General features: G+C 39.9%; 5 protein-coding genes across 6 annotated transcripts in view; 2 read left to right on the forward strand and 3 right to left on the reverse strand.

Annotated features, from left to right (window-relative positions):
• The window catches only part of LOC118328819 (WD repeat-containing protein 37-like), a 30,875-nt gene extending 30,594 nt beyond the window's left edge, over nucleotides 1–281 (reverse strand). Inside the window, exon 1 of the mRNA XM_035662847.1 lies at nucleotides 205–281. The gene's annotated coding sequence lies outside the window, so the exon portion shown is untranslated. The remainder of the gene's footprint in view (nucleotides 1–204) is intronic.
• idi1 (isopentenyl-diphosphate delta isomerase 1) lies at nucleotides 3–4,703 on the forward strand. The gene is made up of 7 exons (XM_035663401.1): nucleotides 3–142; nucleotides 1,537–1,685; nucleotides 2,580–2,752; nucleotides 2,840–2,932; nucleotides 3,257–3,387; nucleotides 3,513–3,617; nucleotides 3,865–4,703. Exons 2-7 carry the CDS (start codon nucleotides 1,540–1,542, stop codon nucleotides 4,075–4,077), a joined length of 861 nt encoding a protein of 286 aa, XP_035519294.1. The 5' UTR covers nucleotides 3–142; nucleotides 1,537–1,539; the 3' UTR covers nucleotides 4,078–4,703.
• A 368-nt stretch (nucleotides 4,704–5,071) lies between these two features.
• On the reverse strand, nucleotides 5,072–15,982 carry LOC118328727 (copine-3-like). Its single transcript, XM_035662655.1, is given in 17 exon segments — nucleotides 5,072–6,829; nucleotides 7,964–8,164; nucleotides 8,166–8,201; nucleotides 8,345–8,478; nucleotides 9,005–9,056; nucleotides 9,167–9,221; nucleotides 9,381–9,514; nucleotides 9,640–9,699; nucleotides 9,932–10,018; nucleotides 10,201–10,299; nucleotides 12,366–12,455; nucleotides 12,587–12,667; nucleotides 13,006–13,077; nucleotides 13,203–13,277; nucleotides 13,432–13,611; nucleotides 14,400–14,592; nucleotides 15,598–15,982. Coding segments are annotated over 16 exon segments (1,644 nt in total). The 5' UTR covers nucleotides 14,559–14,592; nucleotides 15,598–15,982; the 3' UTR covers nucleotides 5,072–6,700.
• A 135-nt stretch (nucleotides 15,983–16,117) lies between these two features.
• Nucleotides 16,118–24,058, reverse strand: LOC118328612 (copine-3-like). Of its 2 annotated transcripts, XM_035662451.1 has the most exons (18): nucleotides 23,737–24,057; nucleotides 22,833–23,005; nucleotides 22,435–22,614; nucleotides 22,268–22,342; nucleotides 21,687–21,758; nucleotides 21,490–21,567; nucleotides 21,325–21,414; nucleotides 20,514–20,612; nucleotides 20,326–20,409; nucleotides 20,124–20,183; nucleotides 19,865–19,998; nucleotides 19,477–19,531; nucleotides 18,672–18,723; nucleotides 18,448–18,581; nucleotides 17,860–18,093; nucleotides 17,620–17,649; nucleotides 17,071–17,194; nucleotides 16,118–16,546 (listed from the first exon to the last, which is right to left on the reverse strand). In XM_035662451.1, exons 2-17 carry the CDS (start codon nucleotides 22,989–22,991, stop codon nucleotides 17,075–17,077), a joined length of 1,656 nt encoding a protein of 551 aa, XP_035518344.1. In that variant the 5' UTR covers nucleotides 22,992–23,005; nucleotides 23,737–24,057; the 3' UTR covers nucleotides 16,118–16,546; nucleotides 17,071–17,074. The 2 variants fall into 2 exon arrangements, with proteins under 2 accessions (XP_035518344.1, XP_035518428.1); XM_035662535.1 differs by lacking the exon at nucleotides 17,620–17,649 and having other exon boundaries at nucleotides 23,737–24,058.
• A 506-nt stretch (nucleotides 24,059–24,564) lies between these two features.
• rmdn1 (regulator of microtubule dynamics 1) overlaps nucleotides 24,565–27,236 on the forward strand; it is a 4,954-nt gene continuing 2,282 nt past the window's right edge. The window contains exons 1-6 of the mRNA XM_035657414.1: nucleotides 24,565–24,772; nucleotides 25,237–25,342; nucleotides 25,563–25,647; nucleotides 25,979–26,138; nucleotides 26,353–26,442; nucleotides 26,527–26,582. Of these exons, the coding sequence (XP_035513307.1) occupies nucleotides 24,644–24,772; nucleotides 25,237–25,342; nucleotides 25,563–25,647; nucleotides 25,979–26,138; nucleotides 26,353–26,442; nucleotides 26,527–26,582 (626 nt within the window). The 5' untranslated portion in view covers nucleotides 24,565–24,643. The remainder of the gene's footprint in view (nucleotides 24,773–25,236; nucleotides 25,343–25,562; nucleotides 25,648–25,978; nucleotides 26,139–26,352; nucleotides 26,443–26,526; nucleotides 26,583–27,236) is intronic.

The following is a 27,236-nucleotide window of genomic DNA, read 5'->3' on the forward strand; positions in this document are numbered from 1 at the left end:
CTCTACCGCAGCCAATGAAAACCCGTGAGCTCAGAGGGAGGGAGTGAAGCCTCGCTTTCGACCACAGCGTTCAGCTCTAAAACACCGTCCACAATACGTTAACATACGTGGTTGATCTACCGGAAACAGCAGCTCTGTTCTTGTAAGTAACTGATCGATGTATCGGCTTGTGTGTGTGTTGTGTGTGTAGCAGACAATGCATACTTGTATCCGGTTGTCTGAGGCCTGGGTGGTGCGGCTGTGCAGTGGTCTGATGGCGTGTTGACAGTCAGGGTTCAGAGGGAAACGTGAAGTGGATCCTGCTGGATCGGAACAATGAGCTCCTACTGTCCTTTTTCCACCACATGCTTTCATGTTAATGCAAAAGTGATAACTAATAATATAACACTATAATATAAAATACTCACAGGAACCATTTTACTGCATTAAATACATTTACTTTTGATTCTTAAAGTACACTTTGCTAATGATGACACATGTATACATTTAGTTGAGTAACAAGTTCAGTGCAGGACTTTTACTTGTAATCCAGTATTTCTACAGTGTTGGTGGTACTGATACTTTTGTTTAAATAGAGATTTGAACACTTAGTCCCTCACAGGATATTACCTCTTAATTGTGATGGAAATAAATGGCTGCCTGAAAAACAATAAAACACATTCAAAAACCCAAAACAAGACAGGTTACTTTGTTATAAATTGTGCTTCAACAATTAGTTGATTAATTTATCAGTTAATTCACAAATCATTTAATCAAAAACAATTTTAATAAATTGATTAACTCTATTTATGATCTATCCATTTGGATGACACATGACAGTCCCATATTCTTTTTCTTTTTTTTTTACATCAATGTAAACTGAATATCTTTGAGTTGAAAGAAATTTCAAGATGGCACTATAGGACCATGGGAACCTCCACTTAAGGCCTTATTTATTGTTTCCGCTTTTGTTATTTTTAGCAATAAGTGATCAGACCAGTAATGGAAAAAAATGTCCTAAACTCTACAGCAGATGTAAGGGTTTGATCTGCGCTGTAAAACCAGATAACTAAAAACATTGTTGAAACAGATTACAATTTTAAAGTAAAACTAGCTTAGTTTTGTAAGTTACAAAAACATTCTTAATCAAGTAGCTTCAAGTAGTAATTTTAATTGACACTGACATCATTTAGATTTTTTTATTTGAACAGAAAAACCTCATAAAAAGTACTTAAATCAATCAAAATTGAGTTTGTGTTACTTAAACATTGTCAATGTAATCCGTTTCCATTTTTCTGAATTAAAATAACTTAACACATTACAGTATAGTGAAAGCATTTAGTCTTTATATAAAACTTCATATACATTTTTTTTATGGGCATTCATGAACTGCCACCTGTCCATGCTCAGCCCCCCTCAGACCCCCTCAGCCCCCCCCCTCAGTCCACAGGTATCCTCTGAAGCGTATCTTCCGATCCAGACTGGGATGAGCTCCGGTCCGGGTTTCACCCCCACCCACACCTTCAGTTCTTGTGATTGGTTTTCTGTTTTGGTCAGGCGATGGTGCGGGGCCTGTGGGCGGTGCTCCGGATGGTGTCCTGCGAGGGAGCAGCTGGTCTGAAAACAAACGTACCTGGACGAGCTGCTGCACCGTGGAAGAGACCTACCTGCTCCCCCACCGCCGCCTGCCGCAGAGCCACATCCAGGTAGGCCGAGCGGGACCCTGTGGCTGTCTGAAACCGCCTCAGGTCGTCCTGCTTTCAGGTTAAAGACAGCAGAGCCGGAGATAAGCCTATTGACTGTAAGCTCAGTAACGGTGTCTGTCTGTGCTATTGACAGCTGAGCTCTACTTAAGTCTGTCTTAAAGGAAAGAAAGTCATGTTAAATGCTACTAAACACACTCTTGCGCTTCAGGTTTCTGTGTGTGTTGGTTGAAGTACTGAGAGCCTGAGTTATATTCTCCTCAGTCCGGCGAACATCCGCTAAAGCAGGCTGCCCTTACTGCAGTATTATTGGATTGTATATTATTATTGTAACATACATTTAACTTTGTGTCCAAGGCCATAAGACGTTATAGTGATGAGCAGCAATGAAACTGTGCTTCATTAAGCAGCTTCACAAAGGACTATTGGCTCCTTTTTAGATGTTATATGATTGGACACTGATATGTTTGGGTTTGGGACTTACATAAAACCCCTTGCACAGTGGGAACTCGTTATGAGCATTTTGCAGTATTTTCTGATTGTTATTGTGATTGTAGGAATGTTTCATTCATGCATTTACATGGTTAGTTAACTAAGACAGGCCTCCTCTGGGTTCTTCACACTTGGCATACTTTGAGTAGTATACTTTGGTTATGAAGTATATTTCACATCTGTTCTGAGTGAGTGTGAAAAGTTTTTGAACGTGGAAAAAGCTTCTTCAGCAGGTGAAGTTGCTCTCTATCTACTACAAACATAAAAGGGTAGTAAGGAGGAGGATTTATTGGTTACTAGTTAATATGTTCAGAATGTCATTGAAAGTGCACAGCTTGAGTTTCGATATGAAAACTCACTGAACTATCAATTGTTGTTTGCTTCATCCTCCTCCTCCTCCTGCAGTGAGGCGAGACACCTACAGACCGCGGTCAGAATGCCTGAGATAACCACCGATCACCTGGACGAGAAGCAGGTCCAGCTGCTGGCTGAGATGTGCATCCTCATCGACGAGAACGACCACAAAATTGGAGCGGACACCAAGAAAAACTGCCACCTCAACGGCAACATCGACAAAGGTACCTGTCTGCACGCACCCGTCTGGCCTTTAGTGCATATTGTTTTTATTTCAGATTTGTACTCATGGTAACTGTTTGTTTTACCAGGTTTATTACACAGAGCTTTCAGCGTCTTCATTTTCAACAGTGAAGAGAAGCTCCTCTTACAACAGAGGTCAGATGCCAAAATCACTTTTCCAGGTTGGTGACAAATCCTTAAACTTCCCAGTTTATCCCAAATATCCTATTTCTATCCCAGATACTCCTCTTGGATACATAGTGTCATACGCAGCAGCGTAACCCAAAAGAGAGAGTTAACTGTTCATGTCCTTTGTTAAGCAAAGCTTTTCTAAAGGGACTATTTGCTCCTGTTTGTATTTTATATTATTGTCCATGGATATATTTGGGTTTTAGGACTTTTGGTCAGACAAAACCAGCAATTTGAGAACGGCCCATTGAGCACCAGGAACTATTAGTAGGCTTTGGCAATTTGTTTAACTCTCCCTTGTGTCTTTGTGTTTACAGGCTGTTTCACAAACACATGCTGCAGTCATCCTCTGCACACAGACAGCGAGCTGGAGGAGAAGGATGCAATAGGAGTGAGGAGAGCTGCTCAGAGGAGACTCGAAGCTGAACTGGGTATCCCCATGGACCAGGTATACTGTGTGTGTGTGTGTGTGTGTGTGTGTGTGGCTTCTGCATTTAGTGAAAGAGGATTATTGAGGACTGTGGAGAATCTTTCCTTGCCTCTGATCTCCTCTGCCTTCCTGTTGTTCCTCAGGTGACACCAGATGAAATGACTTACCTGACACGGATCCACTACAAAGCCCAGTCAGATGGTGTGTGGGGAGAACATGAGATTGACTACATCCTCTTCATGCAGAAGGTAGCGCTGTAATGTCTGTTGGACATAGAGTTGACTTACATTGTGGGGGCTCATGGTAGCTCACCATGTAGGCTGACTCCTTACTGCAGTGGCCCAGGTTCAGTTTCAACCTGCGGCCCTTTGCTGCATGTTTTACTAGTATAAAAGTATTTAGTATAAAATATTTGCAGTGTATTTGTCTGCATTGTCGGCATTATGTCTACTGTATTATGGGTAGTGACATTGTCTGTTTTCTGTCTCTGCGAAGAATGTGGAGTTGAATCCGGATCCCAACGAGATCAAAAGCCACTGTTACGTGAGCAAGGAGGAGCTGAAGGAGATGCTAGAGAAGGCCAAGCGCAAGGAGCTGGAGATCACGCCCTGGTTCAGCCTCATCGCAGAGACCTTCCTCTTCAAGTGGTGGGACAACCTGCAGAACCTCAAGCAGTTCATGGATCACAACAACATCCACCGCATGTAACCACAGCCAGGATCAGGCTCTGCCTCCAGTCATGTCAAACCTTTGGTTGTACTTGCCTGACACACAAAGCTGAGCTGCTAGAGACCCCTGACCCTCTGATGTCTAATAAGAACCATCACTGGCTACTTCAGTCAAGGTAGCAGGAAGTGTACGACGTCTGCACCTAAAGAGGAAGCAGAGGATGTTTGTCTTGCTTAACATAAGGGGTGAATAGGTTCACAGTAGGTTTGTAGCTCTGAGGTGTATTCGTCTACATGAGGTGATGCATGTAGGGCTGGTAGACTGACTCTTAGTCGTATTTAGAAAAAAATGTATGTCAGGTAATCAATTCTGATGAGCTGCACACTGGATTTACAGACTGAACAGAAGATGTTTACCATCTTATTTTATTCGGTTAGAACAATGCAGTGTTACCACGGACACCTCCACAAAGAGAATAGCCTATTTTTATATGATATATATAAGTGCCTGAGTACAGGTCGTTAGGTTGAGATGGATGTCTCCAAGCACTGATGTGATGTCACAACCACCACCATCACTCTGTATATTGTTGATACTGGTGAATAAGCTGTATCTTTATACCCTTTTACACAATAAAGTGTTTGATTGTGGTCACTGGCCGAACATTTAAGCTCTATCAGTGGATATTACTATAAACAATATCCCAGACAATGTCAATACATCACCTCATTCAGTAGTGATTTAGTCAAACAGATGGCACAACATGCTGCTTTTGATTTACTTGGTGTTCCAGTAGGTGGCAGCAAAAGTCTGTATTTCACCTTTCACCATCCAACAGCTCTTGAAGAAATGTTCAGAAACACCCACTCACATATAAACAGAAGTATCCATCATAGTAAATTCATATGCTGCAGTTGTCCCAATGACCACAAAGGAGTGAGTTCAACCCTTTGGTCATTTCAGTAAGTACACACTGCTGGAGAATGAATATAACATTTACAAAGGGCTGGAGAATTAAATAAGTGAAGTTCAATTTGTATTGAATAAGAGGTACTTTATTAGCATGCTTGATACACTTTCTGCATGTTAATACAAAGGCACATTACCCATGTCTGCTGGAGCACTAAAGCTGGTGCACAACATGATACATCAGATACATGTTTCATAGCTTTCATTGTAAAACCATATAAAAATGAACAAATCAAATATAGATTTCAATAAACAGAACTGTATCTAGTTTCTATAGTGACAACATGTTTAATACTGATGCATCCCTTTCTCTCATTCACTGTACCATGGTGTCTTTGCTTCCAGATATATGGTTTCCCAAACAGAGTTGAACCCTAGGCTAAATCAAAAGTCAGTGGCAAAATCACTGGAAAAAACATCCTTAGTCAGGGCTGAGACAAGATCATTTATCACAAGAAAACTACCTACATTTCCAGAGATGAAAACAAAAAAATTAGCTGATTTCAGCTTTTAAGATCACGGTCATGACTGTCAGGAAGGATTCATAACTGAACTGAAACATTGTTACTAGAATGTGAGAGTAATCTAAGCATTTCCTGACAATGTGATGCAATACTGAGAAAATATATCAGGAAGAGATTTATTAAACAAGCTCAAAGATCCCTGAATGCCTGAATCCAGATTATTTTCATGCACTGGCTCATTTTGTACAGTATGAAAACAAATCTATAATAAGAGGAAACAATCTTTTTTTCTAGTGATAACGACTTTATTATCTCGTTATCTCACATAAATGAACTAGTGGGCTTGAAATACCGGCAATAAAAAGAAACGCATGGTGTCCTTGCTCATGTATATGTGGAAGGCAAAGTAACTGGCACATTGGTAGACCACAGTACATTTACAATCAAACATACTATGAGTGATAAGACTGGCACAATACAACCAAATCTACAATGAGACTACTTTTAGTCATCCCAATATTTCAGATCCATACTTTAAGGTATAAAAAGCTTCTATAAAAGGTTTATAACCCATACAGAGTTTGGCATTTCATTGAGTAAAACAACTAATTCCTAGGTCTTTGCAGTACATGACATTATTATAGGAGAGTGCATAGGAAGCGTGTACAATAAACACTAATGTAAATATATACTCCATGTGCCAAAACAGCAGCAACTACAAAGCTACTTGGCTATATGTACATTATTATGCTACTAGTAGTGCCACAGCTATTTCTGAGAATGTAAACATCATATATAAGGGGTTCCTCTAACTGATGTGACTTGATATCTTGCATAAAATCCTTTTACATAACTATTTTAACTTGATGCTGGAGCCATCAAACAGGCATAAAACTAAGTTGAACACTTTCATGATGCATTTTAAAAAAAAGAACACAGCAGGACAGTTTACACCCAGTGCAGTGTTTCTGCAATCCTTCAAATAATGGAATGATTGTTTGATTTCTTTTGTGACCACAAATGGATGTTAAGATCTAACAACAGCAGGGTCTATTCTGCGCTATGCTTATGTTCGATGTAGTGCGTGTGGTTGGGGCGGCTGTCTTAAGATGCGTGCTGTTATTTTTTTTAGGTGATGGAATAAAAAGGGTGAGTTAGGACAGTGTGGGAAGGACATTTGTCTAGTTGTATGATGAGACTGGTCTGTGTCTGGTTTCTTTCTTGTTGTATTAGATGGTCTCTGAAGGGGCTGGTGCAGGATTGGGGTTTGGTGGAGTCAGCTTCATGGTATTGAAGAAATCCACCATCTGACCTGGTACTTCTGCCAGCACACTCTTTGCCAGTGCTTCTCGAGGAGCCTGAAGTGCAGAAGGAGGAGTTAAAATATATGTGATCATTATCGCCACTGATTGAATGAAACGAAGAGAGCATGAATGAGAAGTAGAAAGTTGTGCAGATGAAGAGAGAAAAAGAAAGGAAAAAAAGGAAATTTACACTCTTTTACATTTCGCTTTTAACTTGACTAACTAGTCACAGTGCCACTTTTTCTGGCAACCTTCAGGGGAATTGCTTGTACTATAGATGGAGTGAACAACAACAGTGACAGCAACATCGTTTGATTCCTCATTTCCTTAGTTTTCGGACTCATTGCAGACTCTGAGATTTACTGTTAATGTTGAAAATATATGAATATACCATGCTATAATAGTAGCTGTGCTGCAAATATCTTAACATTATGTTGTCTACATTCGGCTACAGAGCAATTACAATTTGTGCAATACCCAACAAAACAATAAAACAAACCTAAACTATTACTCGTTACTTTGTTTTAGTGATCTAGCGAGGAATTTTCCCTTTTATGTAAACAAGAATAGGATTGAGACAGTCACCAGTGCTTCAGAGCCTCAGACAGAAAGTACAGCAGATTGTGTTGTACCATCGCTCTCACTCAGCACTGATGATGAATGTTTAGCGAAACAGAGTTGGAAAAGTTGGAAGGAAAACATCAGGAGCAAACAATGCCGTGATTCATGCAGTGATTCAGGGCAGCAAGCAAAGGCTAGGATGGGGGTGGGGTTTTCGACTGAAATATCTGGGGTACCCCTATGAAGGACTGGGATCGTGGGGAGGCTTCAGTTTGAATAAACTGAAGAAGGAGGCCACTTGCTGAGGTAACTCGGCCAATACGCTTTGGGCAAGAGCCTGGCTGGGCGCCTGAAAAGAGATAAATACACAGGGCACACAAGTAAGCCAGTGAGGTCGAGGGGCTGGGAATTCTGGGTACTGGATAGGGACACTAATATACCATATTTGGATGTGTAATTTTGAAGCCAGTTAAACTGAAAATGACGCAGGTAAATGTTTAGGGAAAAAAAGAAGCTTGAAATGCATGCAGCTTTTAATGCAATGGCTTGGCTGAAATCACAGCAAACACAATTCACATTTAAAGCAATGAGTAAAATAAATAATGTGTCTAATATTTTCAGACTTACATTTTGGAACTGCCTGAATGGCACAAACTGGACGATGTCTCGCATGGCGGCTTCGCCAGTCAGAGAGCGCAGGGATCCGTCGTCTCCATCCAGGAACTCCATGGCGCTGAAGTCTGCGCCCCCTACTCCGACAATGATGATGGACATGGGCAGACGGGAGGCGTTGACGATGGCACTGCGTGTCTGATCCATGTCTGTGATCCACTCCGTCAGTGATGATGAGGAGAACGAAGTATTGCTGTGAAACGTTGACACAAGAAACCAAATGAATAAAGTGGAAGTGGTTTTCACTGAAAAGAAGACCTGACTGTGCCTTCACCAAAACAAAACTAGACACACAAGCGCTACCATTGTAAGGCTTTGATTGGTGCAGTAACTCACAGAGGCAGTCTGCTGCTGCATGGCTTGCCTGCCAAATTGGGCAACGTGGTTGATGATTGGGGAAAAGTTTGTGGGGCCGTAAAGCTTCACCTGGGGCAGACACTGCTGGTAGGCGTGGACCACACCCTCTATACCTAAAAACCACAAAAAGACACACACAAACACACGCCGGGGAACAAAACTAAGTTTTGCGGGACATGTTGAGCATCATTATATATACATTTCCGTGTAATTCAGCAGAATTGGAAAAGAAAACTGCAACATGCTGATACATTTCAGGGCCAAGGACAAGTTTCTGGTGAAATGTTGAAACAAACACTATGTTAGAGCAGTAATTGATCTTGTAAGTACAGTTGTTCTCAACCATCCATTTTTGCCTGATACATGGCGTGAACGCCTCATCAATTATCAAAACTGTTTATTCTTGTTTATAATTCCTCTACTAGTTGTTGCAGTACTTCCATGTATGCCTGAACATCCGATGCAAAATCTGAAGTGGAAGAAGCAATCTCATGTCATACTGTGTCAAACCACACCAGTGAACGGCATAAATACACCACAGCTGCTGTTCTGTGACTGCAGTAAGTGACTGCTAAATGTCCTACATGTCAAGTGCATTAAACACAGCAGTGTGATTCCATATATTCGGTCTATTATTACCTGCACAAAAGGGATTTGAGGGGTTGAAGTTGATGGGAAACTCGTGGCTGACCTGCAAACACAAAAAACTATTAATTTGAGACGGCCTGAGTTACGTCCAGCCAAGACGAGGAACAGCCTATACAAACATCACAGTACGTCTGGACTAACACAAACAATCACCTGCATTGTAGGAGGGATCTGGGCTCCAAATCCAAACGCAGGAAACATCTTGTCACTGCAGAAAGGAAGTAAAACAAAGTAGGCGATACTGTCAAAGTAAGTTTACATAAACACAACATTCACTATTGGTGTTTCTGGCGCTATGTTTAAATTATTTATGGTGGATTTGACTTTATTTACCAACATAACACTTTCTGTATAACAAGCCATTTACCTGTCATAGTCCTGGATAACATTCCCCACAGCCCAGATAGCTGCCAGGTATTCATTATAGCCCTGAGGACTGATGTAGTGGAGGGACATGGGGGACTTGGGGTCCCCGTTGGAGCCGGTGAAATCAATAGCAATCTGGAGAAAATCAAATCAGATAACTCTTTGACAATGAACGATTCCTGAGGACATTCAATTCTCAATATAAAATGTAATTACAAAAAAATACTAAAAGTAAAAAGAGAACAAACTGTAGTACTCACAGTGAAGTTAATCTGACAGCCGCCCATTATGTAATCCAGAAACGTATACTCCTTTACTATCTAAAAAATATTGGAGGGAGAAAACCATTTAACTATTTACCATTATTATGTTAAAGCTACAATATAAAGCACGACAAAATATATTGTACACACAATGTATAAACAATGTTTTACAGATGCACAGGTGGTGCAAAAGTCTCTCCATCTTCAAACTCACTTCATGTGGAGCATGCATACAGTAAACCAAGAAAACAATTAGTTCTGAAAGAAAAAAGAATATAAACCACAGTACCTGGCACTTTTTTACTATGACAACACCAGAGTTTTTGTATCCTTTCTTCTTCTGTTTCTTCTTACTATTGATGCACTCAAACTCGGCCTGAGAGGAGCACAAACACACCACACAGGCGTCAGGAATATAACACATACATATTGTATATACGCTGTTTATAAATACCTTCATAAGGCTTCATTAAATGCTTGATATAAGACGTGGGACAGATCTTTTGTATTACATCATCTGTTCTGTTGTTGACGAACAAACAAAGAGGAAAAGCTTACTGCATATGTCTGTGATGCCTGCTGTATTTGGGAGAGTGTGGTCTGGAAGGATCCTATAAAGTCGTGAGATCCGCTGTTGTTGTAGTCGTAACAGTCCACCTGGGAAACACAGTCAGTTTGGAGAAGAGACAAATCCAGTCAATTCTCTTTGATTCAAGCAAATAATGTTCTTATATTTAAGAGATTAACTGTCAGTTGTGAACATCAAAGCAGATGAAATAAAAGCATTAGGGATGTACGATATCAGGACAGAGAATTAATGATGGGAAACCGATAATGGGATATTTATATTATTATAAATGATTGTGAATTAAATGACAGCCGATACATTATTGGCTGATATTAATAGTAAGTGATTTTGAATTCTTATGCCAACTGGTTGATAGGCATTATGTTTTATGAAAGCCAAAGTCTGTTAGTGACGTTTTTAATTAACTTCACTAGAAAAAATAAATGAAGAGATTTGAAGAGTCAGACCTACTCTTTGTTGTTGTTGTTGTTGTGTTAACAATAGTGATGTCATACAGTTAGAACAGAGCTATGGTATATTTAATCATCCATCTTTACCTTTATTATCCTCAGGTGTGTACAAACAGGCCATGAACTTTAAAATAGACATACATCAGGTAATTATCAATTATCGTATTAGCTGAAAGAAAATCCATATTGTGCATCCCTAAAAAGCATGCTTTAGGGAGGAAGCCTCAAATGTAAGGCAACACCCTGGTATCTAACAGGAACACACACACACACACACAAGGCCTCTAAAGGTCCCGCTGCCTCCTTTAGAGCAAGAGTCACAGAGTACCTGCTCAGAATCTGCACACTGTATCTTCTAAGTACCTTCAGTGTTGAGGAAACAGGCAGAGACACAGCATGGAGCAAACTGTGTGACGCTTAAGTCTACAAGATGGAAAGCTAAGAAAGCTCATGGGTAACCAAAAGAAGGGGGATCCATCTTAACGGAAAAAGTCTACCTGTTGGGAAATTGTCCCATTGGTTAACTTACTTGTTGATACATAACGTAATATTCATCAGGGGATTTAAATAATGAATGTGCTGAATAACAGCAGGCCACTAGCATTAATAGAGAAATGTGTCATGTGTTTTAAAAACATTAACACTGAATACCTGATGGAGCCAGGTTTATTGTGAACAACACATATTGTGAGATCACTGTCTTCTATCACACATTAACTTCATATCCTGTATACAGGGAGAAGGTTCACAACAATACAATTTGGTTGTACATTGTACACTTATTAACTAACATCAGACCTATCTGCATATCTTGAATTAATAAGCTTTTCAACCTGTTGACACAGAGCAACTCTGGTGACTATGCTCTCAGATTTAACAGGTAAGTTGACCAATGTGCCAAACCCCTCAAATATTCTACTTATTCCTTTAAGACAGATGTAGGTGCGTCTAGGACTTTGGCCTGTCCTGTCACAGACACTGCAGAGCACTCACAGTGGGGACAGTAGACTCACTTGCACTGTCGACTGGAAAGCATCTCTTCCTGACAAGTGTGCTTTCACAGGGTTAGAGGGTGGAAACAAAAAAACAACATACATAAACTAATGCTAACACACATTTCCTTATTTGTATTTTCTTACGATGAAAAGGCAAACCATGAAGCATAGGCAGGTTTCCCACCGTGGCCATGATTCAGCCTTTCCATTGTTTTACACGACAATGAAAACAAATTAATGACCAAACATTTGGGTTTTTGATGTTCATTTAAGAAGTTTGATTTCCAACACAGATGGGCGGAAAAAAAACATTGTAATTAATGCATGAAATAACAACTGCTTCTTCTAATTTCTATTCCTTGAGTAAAGATAATCCACGGCTGAAAGACAAACCGACTTGTCTAATAATTGGTAGGTAATATACCCTTCATTTTGAGAGTCCCAGTCACCTTTTTACATATATTTACACATTTGGTAGCACTGTGAAAGCCAGGATGAGACAGGAGGGATTTTACTAAACAGCAGCCTGAAATGAGCCAAAACAGGTAAAAAAAAATGCTTTTAGATTTTATAATGCCCCAAAAATCCTTCCCAACAGAAAGCCTGCATATACAGCACAACAGAAAATAGACAAAGGGCAGCTCGATCATCAGTCACAATGCCTTGCAGTCAGTGTGAGTGTGTGTGTACCTTTATAGACTTCTCCACGTCACCTCCACAGAGTAACTGCACAGGGATTCTGAATGGTCTCCATGTTGGGTTTAGGTTGTTTTTCACCACCTGCATGACAGCAGCAATTATAAACCACTCTGACCATTGAAATGTATTCAGTGCAAACATTAATACGCATTCTAGTTATGACTGTGCTTGCCCAGATAGCATGGTACACAAAGAGGTTTTTATATGTGTACCTCTGTCCTGTGAGCCAGTTGCCATCCAGTTTCTGTCTGCTTGTAGAATTCCAGGAAAGGGTCGGACTTGCCAAAAAAATCCTGGAGAGAAACAAGTAAACAATACATTACAGTCGTTCATCCACTGTTCTATATTGAGGGAGCTGAAGGTTAGCAGAATGCCTTTTTTTTATTTTTATAGATGTGTTACTGAAAAGCAGCAGGCTTTTTTCCAAACTTAATGTTGCCTTCAGGGTCAACAAGCTTGTAGGAGAAAATCACTGAATGTTCTTCTATTCATTAAAACTCATAAAAGTTAAATTATTTCTGAATTTTTCACTTCAACAGGGGCTAAAGAGCCTCATGCGGCTGTGGAGCAACGATATCTCAATATTTCTGAATTCCTAAAAATAATTCAAACGTACAATTGTAATCAATACCTTTTTATCCAGTTTTCTAGCTGCAGCTTCAAATTGCACCACCCTGTTGTCTGTCCTTTCTTCTGCACATATCTGCAAAACATGAGACAGCGTTGTGTTAAAAATATCACAGTGCAAATACACCAGAGAACACACTTAGAATCAAATATCCTCAAACAGTCCAAATGTCACTGCCAATCTTAATGAAAGCAACTCACAGTAATGGTTCCTTTCCCTGCAGGTGTCTTGTTCTTTCGGACAAGTGGTCTTGTAAGTGTCTTCGAGGACACAATCTGGACAGAAAAGACACTTTTGTGAATCACAGAACCAACACAACTTCAAATGATAATTTTCAAAAGAAGGACCAGTGTGTTTAACCCTAGTGAAGAGAAAGAAACACGATGAATAAGCATTTGTGACGATAAATGGTAACCACAGAGGGCTAACCTGTCCTAAGGTACACTCCAGTTCTCCCAGGAAGTCAGCATCTTGCAGACTGCAGTTTTCGCTGTCGATGTCGTACACTTCAAACCTCAGCTTCTGCACCATCTCAAAGTAGTAGTCGATGACAAAAGTCTTGGCAAACTTGGGATTAAGGGAGTTGTTGATTTTCTCCGTCCGGCCAATCTAACACAGATACATAATCCAGAGTCAAGCACTTTTTCAGACTCACAGCAGGTACTGACACTGACAGCAAATACAGTGGAGGTATCTGACTTTACAATGGTCTCCCAATTACTGGAAATACTTCAAATTTCTTAAGGATGAGGGTAGATATGAATCCTGGATCCTGTAGTATTCATATGCTATGAAAAAAGATGAACTTAAAGCCTCTGGAAATGTGGCTTAAATAGGAAAAATGCAAGGAAGGCAAGCTGCAGTGTCTGTAGATATAAAAGGATTATACACTAATGAAAACATATTTATGAATATCACGTCCCATTTCTCCATTTCTGTCAACAGATGCTCCTGAATGTCACACACTGTACCTTTGAGCATACACTATATTTGGAATATTTTCACCAACAGGAAACTGAAGCCGATATTTGAGATCAAACAAACTGTTTAAAAGATGGAAAAGACCTTGGCACTGTTGGCAGCAGAGCCGTGCAGCATGCATGGGAATGAATTACAATATATTTGACTTTCACTACTTGTCTGAATAAGTCGCTTGCAGAATGTCATCAACTGGGCAACACCTGTTTGGGTGGCACGACCAACATGGATTTTTTTAATTGTGTAATTTCTGTATAAAAACAAGCATAACAAATATTAAATCTGCACTGAAACTCATTTCTAATACTTCTTAGATGCTTACTATTATGCACATAAGACCATAAATTAAACAGGTAGAACACTATTGTGGGTTTCCAGTGGCTTCAATATCCAGTTACGAGTTAGCAGAACATCCTTACCTCCGTCCAGTGCGGTCCTGAAGTGTTCATGAGAAGCACACACAGAGGGTCCGACTTTGAGAATGCATCCATGTCCAGCAGATTCTCACAAGAGACGCTCATAACCACCTTTGTCACACAGTCAGTGGCCCTTGGCCCCTGGGCTCCCACTGCTGCCATCACAGCCTGGAGAACACACACTCAGGCACAGGAACTGCGATCATACACAGATAAATAAAACAGCCTTACAAACAGGAACGGCAACACTCAATGTATCACAGCAAAAAACATCATGCTATACATGTGTTCATTAATGGAAACGAATGTGTAGAACAATTTTTAAAGGATATGTTCACACTGTCAGTCTCAGCGCTCAGTTCTGATCAGATCTGATTTTTTTGTTTTTGTTTGGCTGGTCACTTTTTTAGTTTTTGTCAGGTTTCAGAGTGAAACATTTACAGTATATCTAAGCTAAAGTGAGCCACGTGATTATAAAGTCACATGAAGTGTGATATGACCACATATGAAAGTGCTCTGTGCTGTTCATATCAGAAAAAAACTCTCATATGAGCAAAGAAAAGTAGATTTGTGATTCATTTGGGTCGTTTAGTAAAATCTGCCAGCACTTGATCCACTTAGCCTCGTTTTAGTTTCAATATAATGAAATATCGGGGGTTTCCATCGGGGTACTCCCATTGAATGCCAAGGGCGGTGCCATACAGTGAGCCCGTCGGGAGATTCAACCCCTGAGTTGGGCAAACGGTGCCAGCGTTAGCGGAAGCTGTAGTAACTTCGATACATAAAGTAATACAGAATAATGAAGGTAACACATTTAGTGTTTTCATCGGATCTGTGCTAAAGAGAACAGACATCAGCGCAACCGTTAAAGTAACGAAAACTAACGGACCAATTTATAACGTAACGTTAACGTTAGTTAATGTTACTAAGGTTACTAACGTTAGTAACGTTACTAAGGTTACTAACGTTAACTTACGCCTTACTGCCACTCAAACATATAAAAAGTTACAAGTATTTATATTCATTTATATTTTAATCTTTATATAACGTTAACTTGAACTAAGTTAGCTAACGCCTACGTACGTTAACGTTACAAGATTTCGGTCACGCACACTCAAGTTAGTAACGAATAAAACCTTTATCTCTGTGTTTATTTTGACGGAGAAAATATAATGTCAAAAGCAGTCTTGACTCGTCCTACCTTGTAGTCTTGTTAGTCAGCTGTTTGTGCTGTTTATGGTCGTAATAGCAGCGTTAAACAGAAGCTAGCTGCAGTGGGCGGTGCCCCCTGCTAGCGCCCAGGGTGCTCGTTTACAGTTAAAGGAACAGAGGAGCTAACTTTATATACATAACGTTATATATATATATATATAAGTTATATATACACATCGCTCTGTGTATAGAACATACAGTTGGATATTTGATTTAATATCACAGATTTGGAGAGACTTTGCGTACACTTTGAGAGTTAAGCAATTATGCAAAGGCCTACAATTCCCAGAAGCCTCCACTCTGGATTTAACACCAGTTATTTGGTCAAAGCTGTAATAGTCATGAGACATGAGAGCATCAACAGAGCATACATATCCCCCAGATCATCCACCATGATGAGCACTGAGGAGAACTGGGGTTCAGTGCTGTGGGCGTGGACACATCCAGATCCCCCTGTTCCAAAGCTGAAATCATAAGTCTACAGAGACTACAAATACACATTCATTTGATTGTAGTAGTAGTATGTTAGTTTTATTGGCAGTTCCATACAGTGTGAAATATATTTAGTAGGAAAGCTAGATAGTTTATTGGACTGTGGTGTAACGTATGTCTACCATTGTGACATAATGTTCCCTTTATCAGAGTAATGCCACAGTCAGAGGGAGGGGCAGCAAGCAGCTGTATATGTCATTTATAACTCACATTTCCTTTAATTCAGTCACCATGTAGTGTCATGGCAAAGCTCAAACTTAGTAAATTAAGCATCATGCTCAAATCACATCGTCTTATACAAAAATTAAACTGTTCTCATGTACAGAAGCAACCAGTACTTGTGTCAACCAGGTCTGAAAGAACAGTATCACATTAGTGTGATGGCGGCGGTGCTGCTGACGCAACCTTTTCCAACGTCTGACCACGACCCTTTCCCAGCTCACTGCCTGGACAGACAAAAACACAACACACACTATATGAGCCCACTGATTTCTCACGTTTCCAACATTAAGACACGAAACTTGTGAAATATGGGTTACAACACTGATTGTGCAAAATAACAGCAGAGAAAAGAGAAAAGACAGAAAAAAAACCCCACAAGAAATAATAACAACAAAGAAATAATAAGAGATAATAACAACAAAGAAATAATAAGAGATAATAACAACAAAGCCATACATGTTAGAGGTTACATTTGTAGTGGATAGCTCTGATTGCTCTCATTGCTTGGTGTTATCATGCACTATACAAAGCTATCATGTGTCTTGGTCATACTGACACTTATTTTATGTACTTTTAATTAACTCAAATCAAATTTAAAAGCAAACATACAGTTACGGATTTGACGTTAATTATGTGTTTTTATTATTTTCTTTTTCATCCACATTCATTTATAGGCATTGATTTGTGCCATTCCGTTCAGTAAATGCATAAGCAGTAAATATGAGGTATTTAGGTTCATTCAACCAACCTTTCTAGGACGGGCCAGAAACATTTAACATATTAGGGGGTTTCAGCTTGTAAGAATTGAAGAAGGAAGACACTTGATCAGGCAGCTCCGCCAGGACGCTCTGGGCAAGGGCCACGCTATTTCCCTGCAATGACAATGTTACAAGAATAAGAGCTAGTCTTAATCATGTTTGGGACAATGCTAGCTAACACTAAAGGGTCAGTTTGTGTTTTTTGAAGTGAGGTTGGATGAGGTATTTATCCATAGTCAGTGGATGGCTATTAACACCCCCAGTTTGGATAAGAAGACAGGAGTCCTGGCATGAAACATAAGTGATATTATTACTACTACTACTGTGTGCCCATAATTCATAGAGTAAACCTTTTATAGGTGGGCTTGAGAAACGTTTTTCTGCATCCCCCGTCCACAGCAGTGCACTGCTTAGCTTCCGTGCCAGGACTCCTGTCTGCTCCATGGCAACTTCCATCTACTACAGGTAATACACTGACTAAGCATACGTACCTCATACAATCCCACTTCAGAAAACCTGAACCATGGTTCTGTGCTCACCTTATGCTGACCAATGAAATCAAAGGAAGGCTGAGAGAAGGAAGGCGGGCAGGGTAGTGTTACATATGAAGAGCAGAGGGGCAGCAGGGGGAATTGAAAAAATGAACATACAACTGAAATGTGATACACATTATTATACATTATTATGAACTACTCTTGGACAAAGAAATATCCCACATACTGTATACAGTAACTCTGTTACAGAAGCATAAAGGTGTATATATATATGCTGCTGCTTACCTGGAAATCTCTGAAGGGCACAAACTGGACGATGTCTCTCGAGGCGACATCACCGTTGGGCGAACACAGCAGTTTGTCATCACTGTCAAGGAACTCCATTGCGCTGAAGTCTGCCCCGCCCACACCCACTATGATGATCGACATGGGCAGACGAGAGGCCTCTACAATAGCGGAGCGTGTCTGGTCCATGTCTGTGATCACGCCATCTGTGATGATGAGCAGCACAAAGTATTGCTGCAGACGGAGAGAGAACACAGATCAGACAACAGGAAGTTTGTTTCAATGTGATCTTAAAATATGATCTTATTCCTAGTTTGTTTGAAAAAGATTTTATATTATTGTTCAAATTTCCAGTTTGTTTGGCTTTATATTTGACAGCATTAGTGACTTAACCATTAGGACGCATCTTATACATCATTACACTGAACAACATCACTTTTTATTGCTGAATTTTGTCATGGGAAATTTAACTAAGCAACAGTATGTTTATCTATTTATAAATTAGATTTGTCACAATAAATCTAATATGTTTTGATAGAAGCAACATTCAAATTGAAAACTGAATAAACTTAATAATTCACTACTTACTGAGGCCATATTTTGGCGGAGAGCTTGTTTGGCGAAGCAGGCTACATGGTTGATGATGGGAGCGAAGTTGGTGGGGCCCCAGAGCTTCAGCTGAGGTAGACACTGCCGGTATGCATGCACCACGCCCTCTATGCCTACAACACACACACATACACGAGCATAAGGTAGCATCAATGCAGCGTAGTTGAGCAAGTTTTAACAGCCAAACACGGTCTTTGACTTACCTGCACAGAATGGATTTGCTGGGTTGAAATTGACAGGAAACTGATGGGAAACCTGAAAGCAAGATTCATAGATAGATTCATATTTATATAAAAGCTTTAGACTATAGTCCATGACAATGTTACACCAACATCTGAATTTAAAAATGGAATGCGTCAGAAAAACACAATCAACTTTGTCACATTGTTCCTATGTCCTTCAATGTTTATCTTGTCAGGAACCTGTAGTTTATTAGTAATTTACTGGCTGCTGATACAAAATCAAATCTCAAAGAGACCAATAATGAAGCAGTTTTAATAGTACAATACACTACCAGGCAGGTAAATGACAAAATATACGGATAAAATCACTCTTGAACTGGAACTATCACATATCTTTGAACTAACCCTGATTTGGCTGTTGAACTGATTTTGAGTGTGTGCAATTATACATAGGTGTGGAAAGATAACCGTACACATTGTGCTGTGCAGGAATCTACGGAGCCACGGATTGCCCAGAGAGAGAAAAAAGAAAATCAATATATATATATATATATCTTGAGGCTGCATTTTTCATCACAATGTAATGATTGCATGTCGAGTGCTCGAAAGGTTATTGCATGCACAGAAGATACAATTCGTTCCACCTATTAATATGTTCGTGTGTTTATTTTGTATGTATGTTGATTTGGTATATTGTCATTGTATAGTGAAGCTCCTTTTGTACAGCTTATTAATATTTTCAGAAACTCCATAGATGGTAAATTGGGTGGTAGTGGCCGTTGTCCAATAAAAGAAAGCTGATGTAAAGTTTGGGATTTTTTCACACCTGCCAGGAAGGAGGGACCTGGGCTCCAAAACCAAAGACAGGAAACATCTTGTTACTACACAGAAAGACAGAAAAAATGAAGGTATGAAGGTAAAACAAGGCACATCAGTCAGTAGATCAAAGCTGCAAAACTAAGTCCTCTAGTGTGTAAGCACTGCAAGCAAACAAACGTTTAGAAAATCAGAAGTTAGAAAATGAATGAAATGAAAATGAAAAGTTACATTACATCTGACTGGCTTGATGTAAATATAGAAAGTAACCAAATGGAAATATTCTACATTTTTTATTTTATTTAGGCAAATATCTAGCTTATGAAGACTTTTCAGGAGGCTTTTTTTTTTTTTTTAATTTTTTTTAGCAGATCTCATGTCTGTTTACTTTTATTTACCTGTCATAGTCCTGGATGACATTACCCACTGCCCAGATGGCTGTCAGGTATTCATTATAGCCTTCAGGGTTTATATAGTGGAGGGACTGGGGAGTGCTGGGATCCCCGTTAGAGCCTGTGAAGTCAATGGCAATCTGGCCACGGTCGGGGAGAATTAATTTTAGGTTAATTAAAATAAATTAAATAAAACATAAAAACTTAAATAATAAAAATAAATAAAAGTTAAGAGTAGTGATAGCGTCTATAATTTCAAACTCACTGTGAAGTTGATTTGACAACCCCCCATAATATAATCCAGGAAGGTTAACTCCTTCACCACCTTAGAAGGTAAACATTGCATTAACAGTGTTATTTCTGTTTGCCAGACATTAATGAAAAGATGTACCAATGCAGTAGGTCAGATAAAATGTGCTGAAATCAAAGTAGAGTAAAATTACATTTCCTGATTTCTAAATCGTTACCTGGCATTGCTTGATGCAAATGACCCCAGAGTTTTTATAGTTCTTCTTCGTTAACTTTTTTGGGTTAATGCACTCAAACTCAACCTGCAAGCGAGAACACGAGTCACATTTGTGCCAGTTAAAATTAAAATAACAGGTTCTTTAGTGGCAGAGCTGGAACCAAACACACACACACACAAAAGTCTCACCGGGGAAATATGCGTTCCTATTTGCATCTCCGCAAGTGTGGTTTTAAAGCTCCCAATAAGCTCATGGGAGCCGCTGAAGTGATGGTCATAACAGTCAACCTGAAGACAGAAAAAGAGACTTCCTGTACTGGGTGACAAAATAAAAGCCAACACATAAGAAGTTCAGAGACGGTAAAGTAAGTATAAGGACAGGATGAATAAATTAAGGTTGATGTCTAAAGCCATTACTAACATTTGCTAGTTATTAATAAATAAGTGCTGAGACATGCTTGTTAGGTAAAGACTCTCTGGTCATGGAGGGAATATAAACATAATTAAAACTGTCTGTGGTCAGAAAGGAAGCTTTATCTTATCAATTGTCCAATAATATTTAATAAGTCTAACCCCAATAAGATACAAAGGTCACACCTCACCTCACAGGAACAAATAATCAGTCATATTTTACTCTCAGTTATCCATGTAAATGCAGTACATGCAAAGAGAGTAGCTCAACTGAGTAAAAAAAGAACAGAGCAAAAATGCACACCTTTACGTAGTGATGTCACAAACTGCGCATGCATACACACATTGCTTATCCAGCTGGGTCGCAAGCACCCTCTTGCTTTAAGTTTGGGAGCATTGTAAGATGAAAAGAAAATGCAATTACAAGGGAGGAATCATTAGTACGTTAGAGTAGCATCATCAATCAGGAGGATCTAAAAATAAATCAAAAGGAGCAAACAATATACAGTTTTCACAACTTAGGGGTGGGGGGGTTAATGGACTACAATTTATTTAACTGACACAAACAAATAAAAAAAAAAAAAAATACCTTTATACATTTCTCCACATTTCCTCCACAGAGTGATCGCAGTGAGATGCGGAAGGGTCTCCATGTCGGGTTTAGATTGTTTTTTACCACCTACATGAACATGTGATGATGAGTCAATAATACGATGCAGGCAGAGGGATGAGCAGCTGGTAAATATGTGTGTACCTCTGTCCGGTGAGCCAGCTGCCATCCAGTTTCTGTCTGCTTGTAGAATTCCAGGAAAGGGTCGGACCACCACAAATACTGGACAAACACATCCAATTAATAATTTACAGTACTTGAAGATATTAAGAGCAAATCAAAAGGCAGTAAAAATAATCAATAAAATGTCAGACCTGAATGTTTAAAATGACCATCAGTACCTTTTTGTCCAGCCTGCGGGCTGATACCTCAAAGTTTGCCACTCTGGTGTCTGTTATTTCTTCAGCGTAGATCTATTTAAAAAAATATAATAAATAAATTGAATCTGTAAGATTTTGGCAATTCTGTACGTTGGGCCACGTGGCAGAGATAAATGCTTGCATTTTTTTTTGCCTTTTCAAATGCAGACATCGTGAATTCACATCAGTAAACAGCACAAAGCGTGTTTGTGTTTTCTAACCCAGATGTGACCCCTCAGAATGATATGATGCTGAAGAGAGAGACATCACAGGTCACCATAACCAACACAAGATGCACTTGTGTGTCTAATTCTAGCAAGATGGTGGTGTTTTATGACTATCTGGCACAGAGTGATCTCCTTCAACAAACATCGCTAGGATCCTGTAAATCTTGGTAAAGTATCACGATTCCAAAAAGCATCTAAAACCTTATAAAAACAGATTTTAAAAAATGTCTACATGCCTGTTTTGACCACACACAGTGGCATGGAGTTCATGTTTGAGGCATGAAACAAGCTTGTCCTCTGTCCTGAGGCATTAAACGAGACAAAGCGTCCACTTACTGTGATGGTCCCATGACCTGCAGGCCTCTTGTCCTTCAGCAACAACGGTCGAGTCATTTGCCTGTTAGAAACAATCTGGACACAAACACTGACGGTGTCACAGAACAGCGAAAAGGTGGAGGAACAACCAGCGTTTTCTTTTAAAGGCTGTACAAACTGTGGCTCACCTGGCCTAGGGTGCATTCAAGCTCCCCCAGGAAATCGTCATCACTCAGGTCATAGGTGTCATTGTCAATATCGTACACGCAAAACTTCAGCCTCTGCACCATCTCGAAATAGTAGTCGATGATAAACTTCTTGGCAAACTTCGGATTCAGGCAGTTCAGGATCATCTCTGTGCGGCCAAACTGAGTCACAAAAAAACAACCCAATCTAATGAGAAGCCAAATCCATGTGTGGAAATATACAAGAGAGAACATCAACTAGTGTGCCAATAACACATGCAGGTACGTCTGTGGTGTAAAGGATATCAACTGCTTATTCAAACTAAGGCCCTAACTCACACACATAACTTGAACATGATGATTTTTAACTCCTCTCTTCCCGTGAGTGACCCAGTACAGACCTCATACCACTGGGAGCCTGAAGTGTTGATGTACAGGGCACACAGAGGGTCCGACTTAGAGAAGATGTCCATGTCCATGAGGTTCTCACAGGAGATGGTCAGCTCCACCTTGGTGGCAATATGTAAGGGCCCTGGCACCGGGGCCCCGCCTGAGGCCATGGCAGCTTGTTGTACTAAGATAACCACATAGATGCACCACACATAATCATAATCACAAATATTGAGAATATTCAGAGGTGAGGGTGGTACATTTACTCAAGTACACTGTACTTTGGAGCTATTTGTACTTAAATATTTCCTTTTTTTATACTTCTCCTCCACTGCTTTTACTGATTCTTTATATTAAAGTACTTTGACTCAAACTACAGGACTTACAGGAGGTGATAAAGAGTATTTTTACATCATGGTATTGGTACTTTTAAACAAATACTCTGTAATAATACTTCTTCCATCACTTTGTGTTAGTAACACAACCACATATAGTATGTATTATCAGTGATAATTATCAGTGATAATACACGTGTTAGTATTACTAACGGTAGCCAATAACAACCTGTTATCGCTGTCGACTGATAACAGGTTGTTATTGGCTACCAACGGTCTCATTATTGTTTCTAACAGTTATTATAGCCCCTTTAACAGACCGCAACCGTATGTGTAGACCCAGTATTAACACTAAATAGAGTTATCAATTAAAAAAATGTATAACGATAATGACATAGAGGAAAACTTGAACTATAACTTTAACTTTAAATACTTTAATTACTACAAATGCTAACGTTGAGACATGCCAGCGGGCACCAGTGACCGTTAGGTGGGTGTGGCAATGCCTGGAGCACTACAACTAAAACATACACATAAAATGTTTCTTCATACCAGTTATTAGTTGTTGAGCCATATTTACCTGTTTAGTTAGTTGTTGAAAAATATAAACATTTGTCCTGCCTCTGGTCGTACGTGAACAGGTGACGTTTATGTGACAAGAACAGCTGAACAACTGAGGGGCGGGGCCGCGGGGCCCAGCTGGCTAACGTAGCTAAGTTAACGTAATAGCTACCTTCTTTAGCTAAACTCGCAGACGATTTTCTCTGCTTGTTGATAAAGTTAGACAACCTGTTTGTGTGTGTCTGATACAGTCGTACTAAAACTACACATTGCGGTAACACTGCAGTGCTCAGTACACTAACCGATGTAAAAGTACGACGGAACCCTCGCGAGTTTTTGTTTCCTATCGACGGCCTATAGAGAACACATTTCTCCGGGGTGCATTCAAGAAACCAATTAATTAGCTGTATGCTGTAACATGTATGATAGATGATCTAGAGCTTATTATTGTGCTGTTTCTGCCTTCAAACTTATTTCTAGCTGATGAAAAACAAAAAAAAGCATCGCTTTAGTTAAACTGCTGTTTTAATTTGGCTTTGCAAACTGCCTTATGGTCTTTTTAAAAGATAATAAAAATGTTTTAAAGGTCTGTTTGTCGCATACACAAAGTGTATATGAAATGCAGTGAGGTATGTTCACTAATTAAATTAACTAATTAAAAAAAATAGGAATAAGAAAAATAGAAAAATAGAAATGATACAGATTCAAGATTTAAAACAAAAAGATAAATATATGTTAAAATCTAACAATAAAATATAACGTGCGCGCGTTAGTCACGAGACTAACATGCCCAATCATTGACCTTTAGCAACGTCTTGTGTGTGTACTCTTGAATGCTCCCTGTTTGTGTTTGCGAACGGCCCCCTCAGTTTGTGACGCCGTCGCACTAATTCCTTTAGTCACTTTGCGTTTGGACCTTTGGCAGGATGGCCGGGGTAGTGCTGCGGCGCTGTGTGAGCACTTTACTGTCAACATCTGGGGCCAAAAGCATCCGAACCAGAGGGGCCAGCAGCTTTTACAGGGCCGCTGTAAGGAGGACTGCCACGGCTCTGACTGTAAGTAACGACTCGTGTTATTCTCACTCAGGGGACGGTGTAGTTGTCCTGCATGGGACTGCTCACTGTTACCTGCCTACATGCCCAGGTTCATGGATTATTTACGCTTTAGAAGAACAGGGGCGCGATTGTACAAGCGAATGGAGGTAAAAGGTCAGCAGGGCTTAAGTCCTATCAGAAAGCTGCTTAGCTGTTAAAGTTTAACAGGTGTCTAGTGATGATAAAGATGAGGATGACTGTGTGTAATTTACCTAAACTCTAGTTTAAGTGCTAAAATCCTATCTAAATGGTCCGTTTCAAGTGTGCAGTGACCTGTGTCAGGTTACCTTGGTTCAGCTGACACTGTGAATAATGGCCAGCAGCCAGGCATGCTTTGTTATGTTTGAAACTCTCTTTCTAACTGAAGTAGTCTCTTGAATTAGTTCATTTGTGTGTGTTTTTGTCATTTCCTTTCTTGTGTGCAGACTGGAAGAGCTGCATTCCTCCTGGGGATCCCAACGCTGTCCTGTCTGGGTTATGAAGCTTATCACAGAGTGCAGAGTTCAGCCGTGGTCCACGCTTTGGAAAAAGGTATTTGGTGTGCCAGATGTGAGAAATCGGATCGAATGTGTTGTTTTTTTTGTGGATGTATTCGTTGCAATCCTAATCAGCATGTCATTAATAAACTGTCTTTCGATGGCAACTTTTAGGGGCAGCGTGAAGGGAAATGGAAAGAGAGAGAGTTGAGGTGTAGTCTAATAAATGAGCGTATGTCTGAGTGAATTTGCTGTTGTGTTGTGTGTCTGAGCAGAGGAGGTGTTGGAGCAGGCTGACTACCTGTACAGCAGTGCAGAGTCAGAGAAGCTGTACCAGCTGCTGCTGCAGTACAAGGACAGGTAAGGAGAGAGTTCAAACGAACTGCGGCCATAAGCAGCTCTTCTCTGTTGCCACTAGAAGTTTATGTGTCCTGTTTGGGTGCATTGTGTTTTTTATGTGATATTTTTATCCCTGCTTATTGTTTTTGCGGCTGAGTACATCTACCAGTTCCTTTTTGTGATACTACCACCAGAGGTCACCAAAGTCAAGCATTTATACACATAATGAGCTCAAGTTCTGACTTTGTTTCCACGAATACTGCATCTATAACATCAGAGTGGACAATAATGAATAATTAATTTGTCACATATATATGTATAACGTCATGGGAGTGGTTGTGTGTCCGTCCAGTAACGATGCAGACTTTCTGTGGAGGCTGGCCCGTGCGTCTCGGGACCTGTCCCTCCTGCCCAACATGGAGGCCGGGCGGAAGAAGCAGCTGGTGTTTGAGGCCTTCGAATATGCGAAGAAGGCACTGGAGAAAGATGACAAGAATTTCTCAGCACACAAAGTAAGACGTTGGTCTCACTGAGGAGCCACTTTTGTTTCAGCTCCAACAGGTTTCTCAGAGAAACCACAAATCCGTCAAACCTTTAGCACGCATTTACACTTGATGTTTCCAAGTTTACTAACCCATTACGGCACAGTACAGTTTCTTTTAAAAGAACTTTTAATTAGATATTAAAAAGGTCCAAACTCTCCACATTCTTCCCCTCCTCACACAGTGGTACGCAGTATGTCTCAGTGATATCGGGGATTACGAGGGAGTGAAGGTGAAAATTGGAAATTCCTACATCATCAGGGAACATCTAGAGGTGAGAGGACATTCGGGTCAGTGTCATATTATCACTGTATCACATTTATCTGTATTCTGAAGTGGAACTTGTGCTTTTTCCTAGAGAGCCATCAAGCTCAATCCCAGTGATGCCACTTCCTTACATATTTTGGGTTACTGGTGAGTCTTTAGTTTCACCTGTGGCATGGGCACAAGCTCTACGTCACACACATGCTAACACACGCATAAAATCAACCATAGAGAGCAAGTGTCGACGACATGGCAACTTTCTTGCTGGACTGTTCCAACCCTCTTAGCATCTTTATTTCTAAAAAGGGACTAGCGAAACATTTAGTGACTTATTCAGACCATCAGGGAAAAGGTGAGAAATATATTAAAATATAATGTTATAATTTACATGCAGGCTGTTCAGAGTAACCACAGTCAATGGCAGTGCTGGGTCTCTCCCTCTCCTCTTGTGCCTTAGGCTGTCAGTAGGTGTGGTTTGTTTGAGCTTCTCTTTCTCTTTTTCTCTCCGGATCTCTGGATTAGGGTGTTCCTCTAGTTTAGCTTATGTGTAAATACTTTGTTTGAGCTTGTGAATATTTAAATACTTTGTTTGATCTTTTCCACCCGTTTGTAGATGTTCTTTTTTAACTTCAACTATATGATGAGTTTGATTATTTGGCTAAATAATAATATATGTAGAGTGTGTGTATGTACATTTCCATCACCATATACCAATCAGAAACAGGTTTGCATAAGCACTGCAGTTTGCTGTGATGTATTTATTGATCAATCAAAATGAAACAAGAGACAGTAACTCAGCCAGTG

The sequence above is a fragment of the Morone saxatilis genome, unplaced genomic scaffold (genome assembly GCF_004916995.1).
Source record: "Morone saxatilis isolate NCDOM2014 unplaced genomic scaffold, NCSU_SB_2.0 Contig0, whole genome shotgun sequence".
In the NCBI taxonomy this organism is placed as follows: Eukaryota; Metazoa; Chordata; class Actinopteri; family Moronidae; genus Morone; species Morone saxatilis.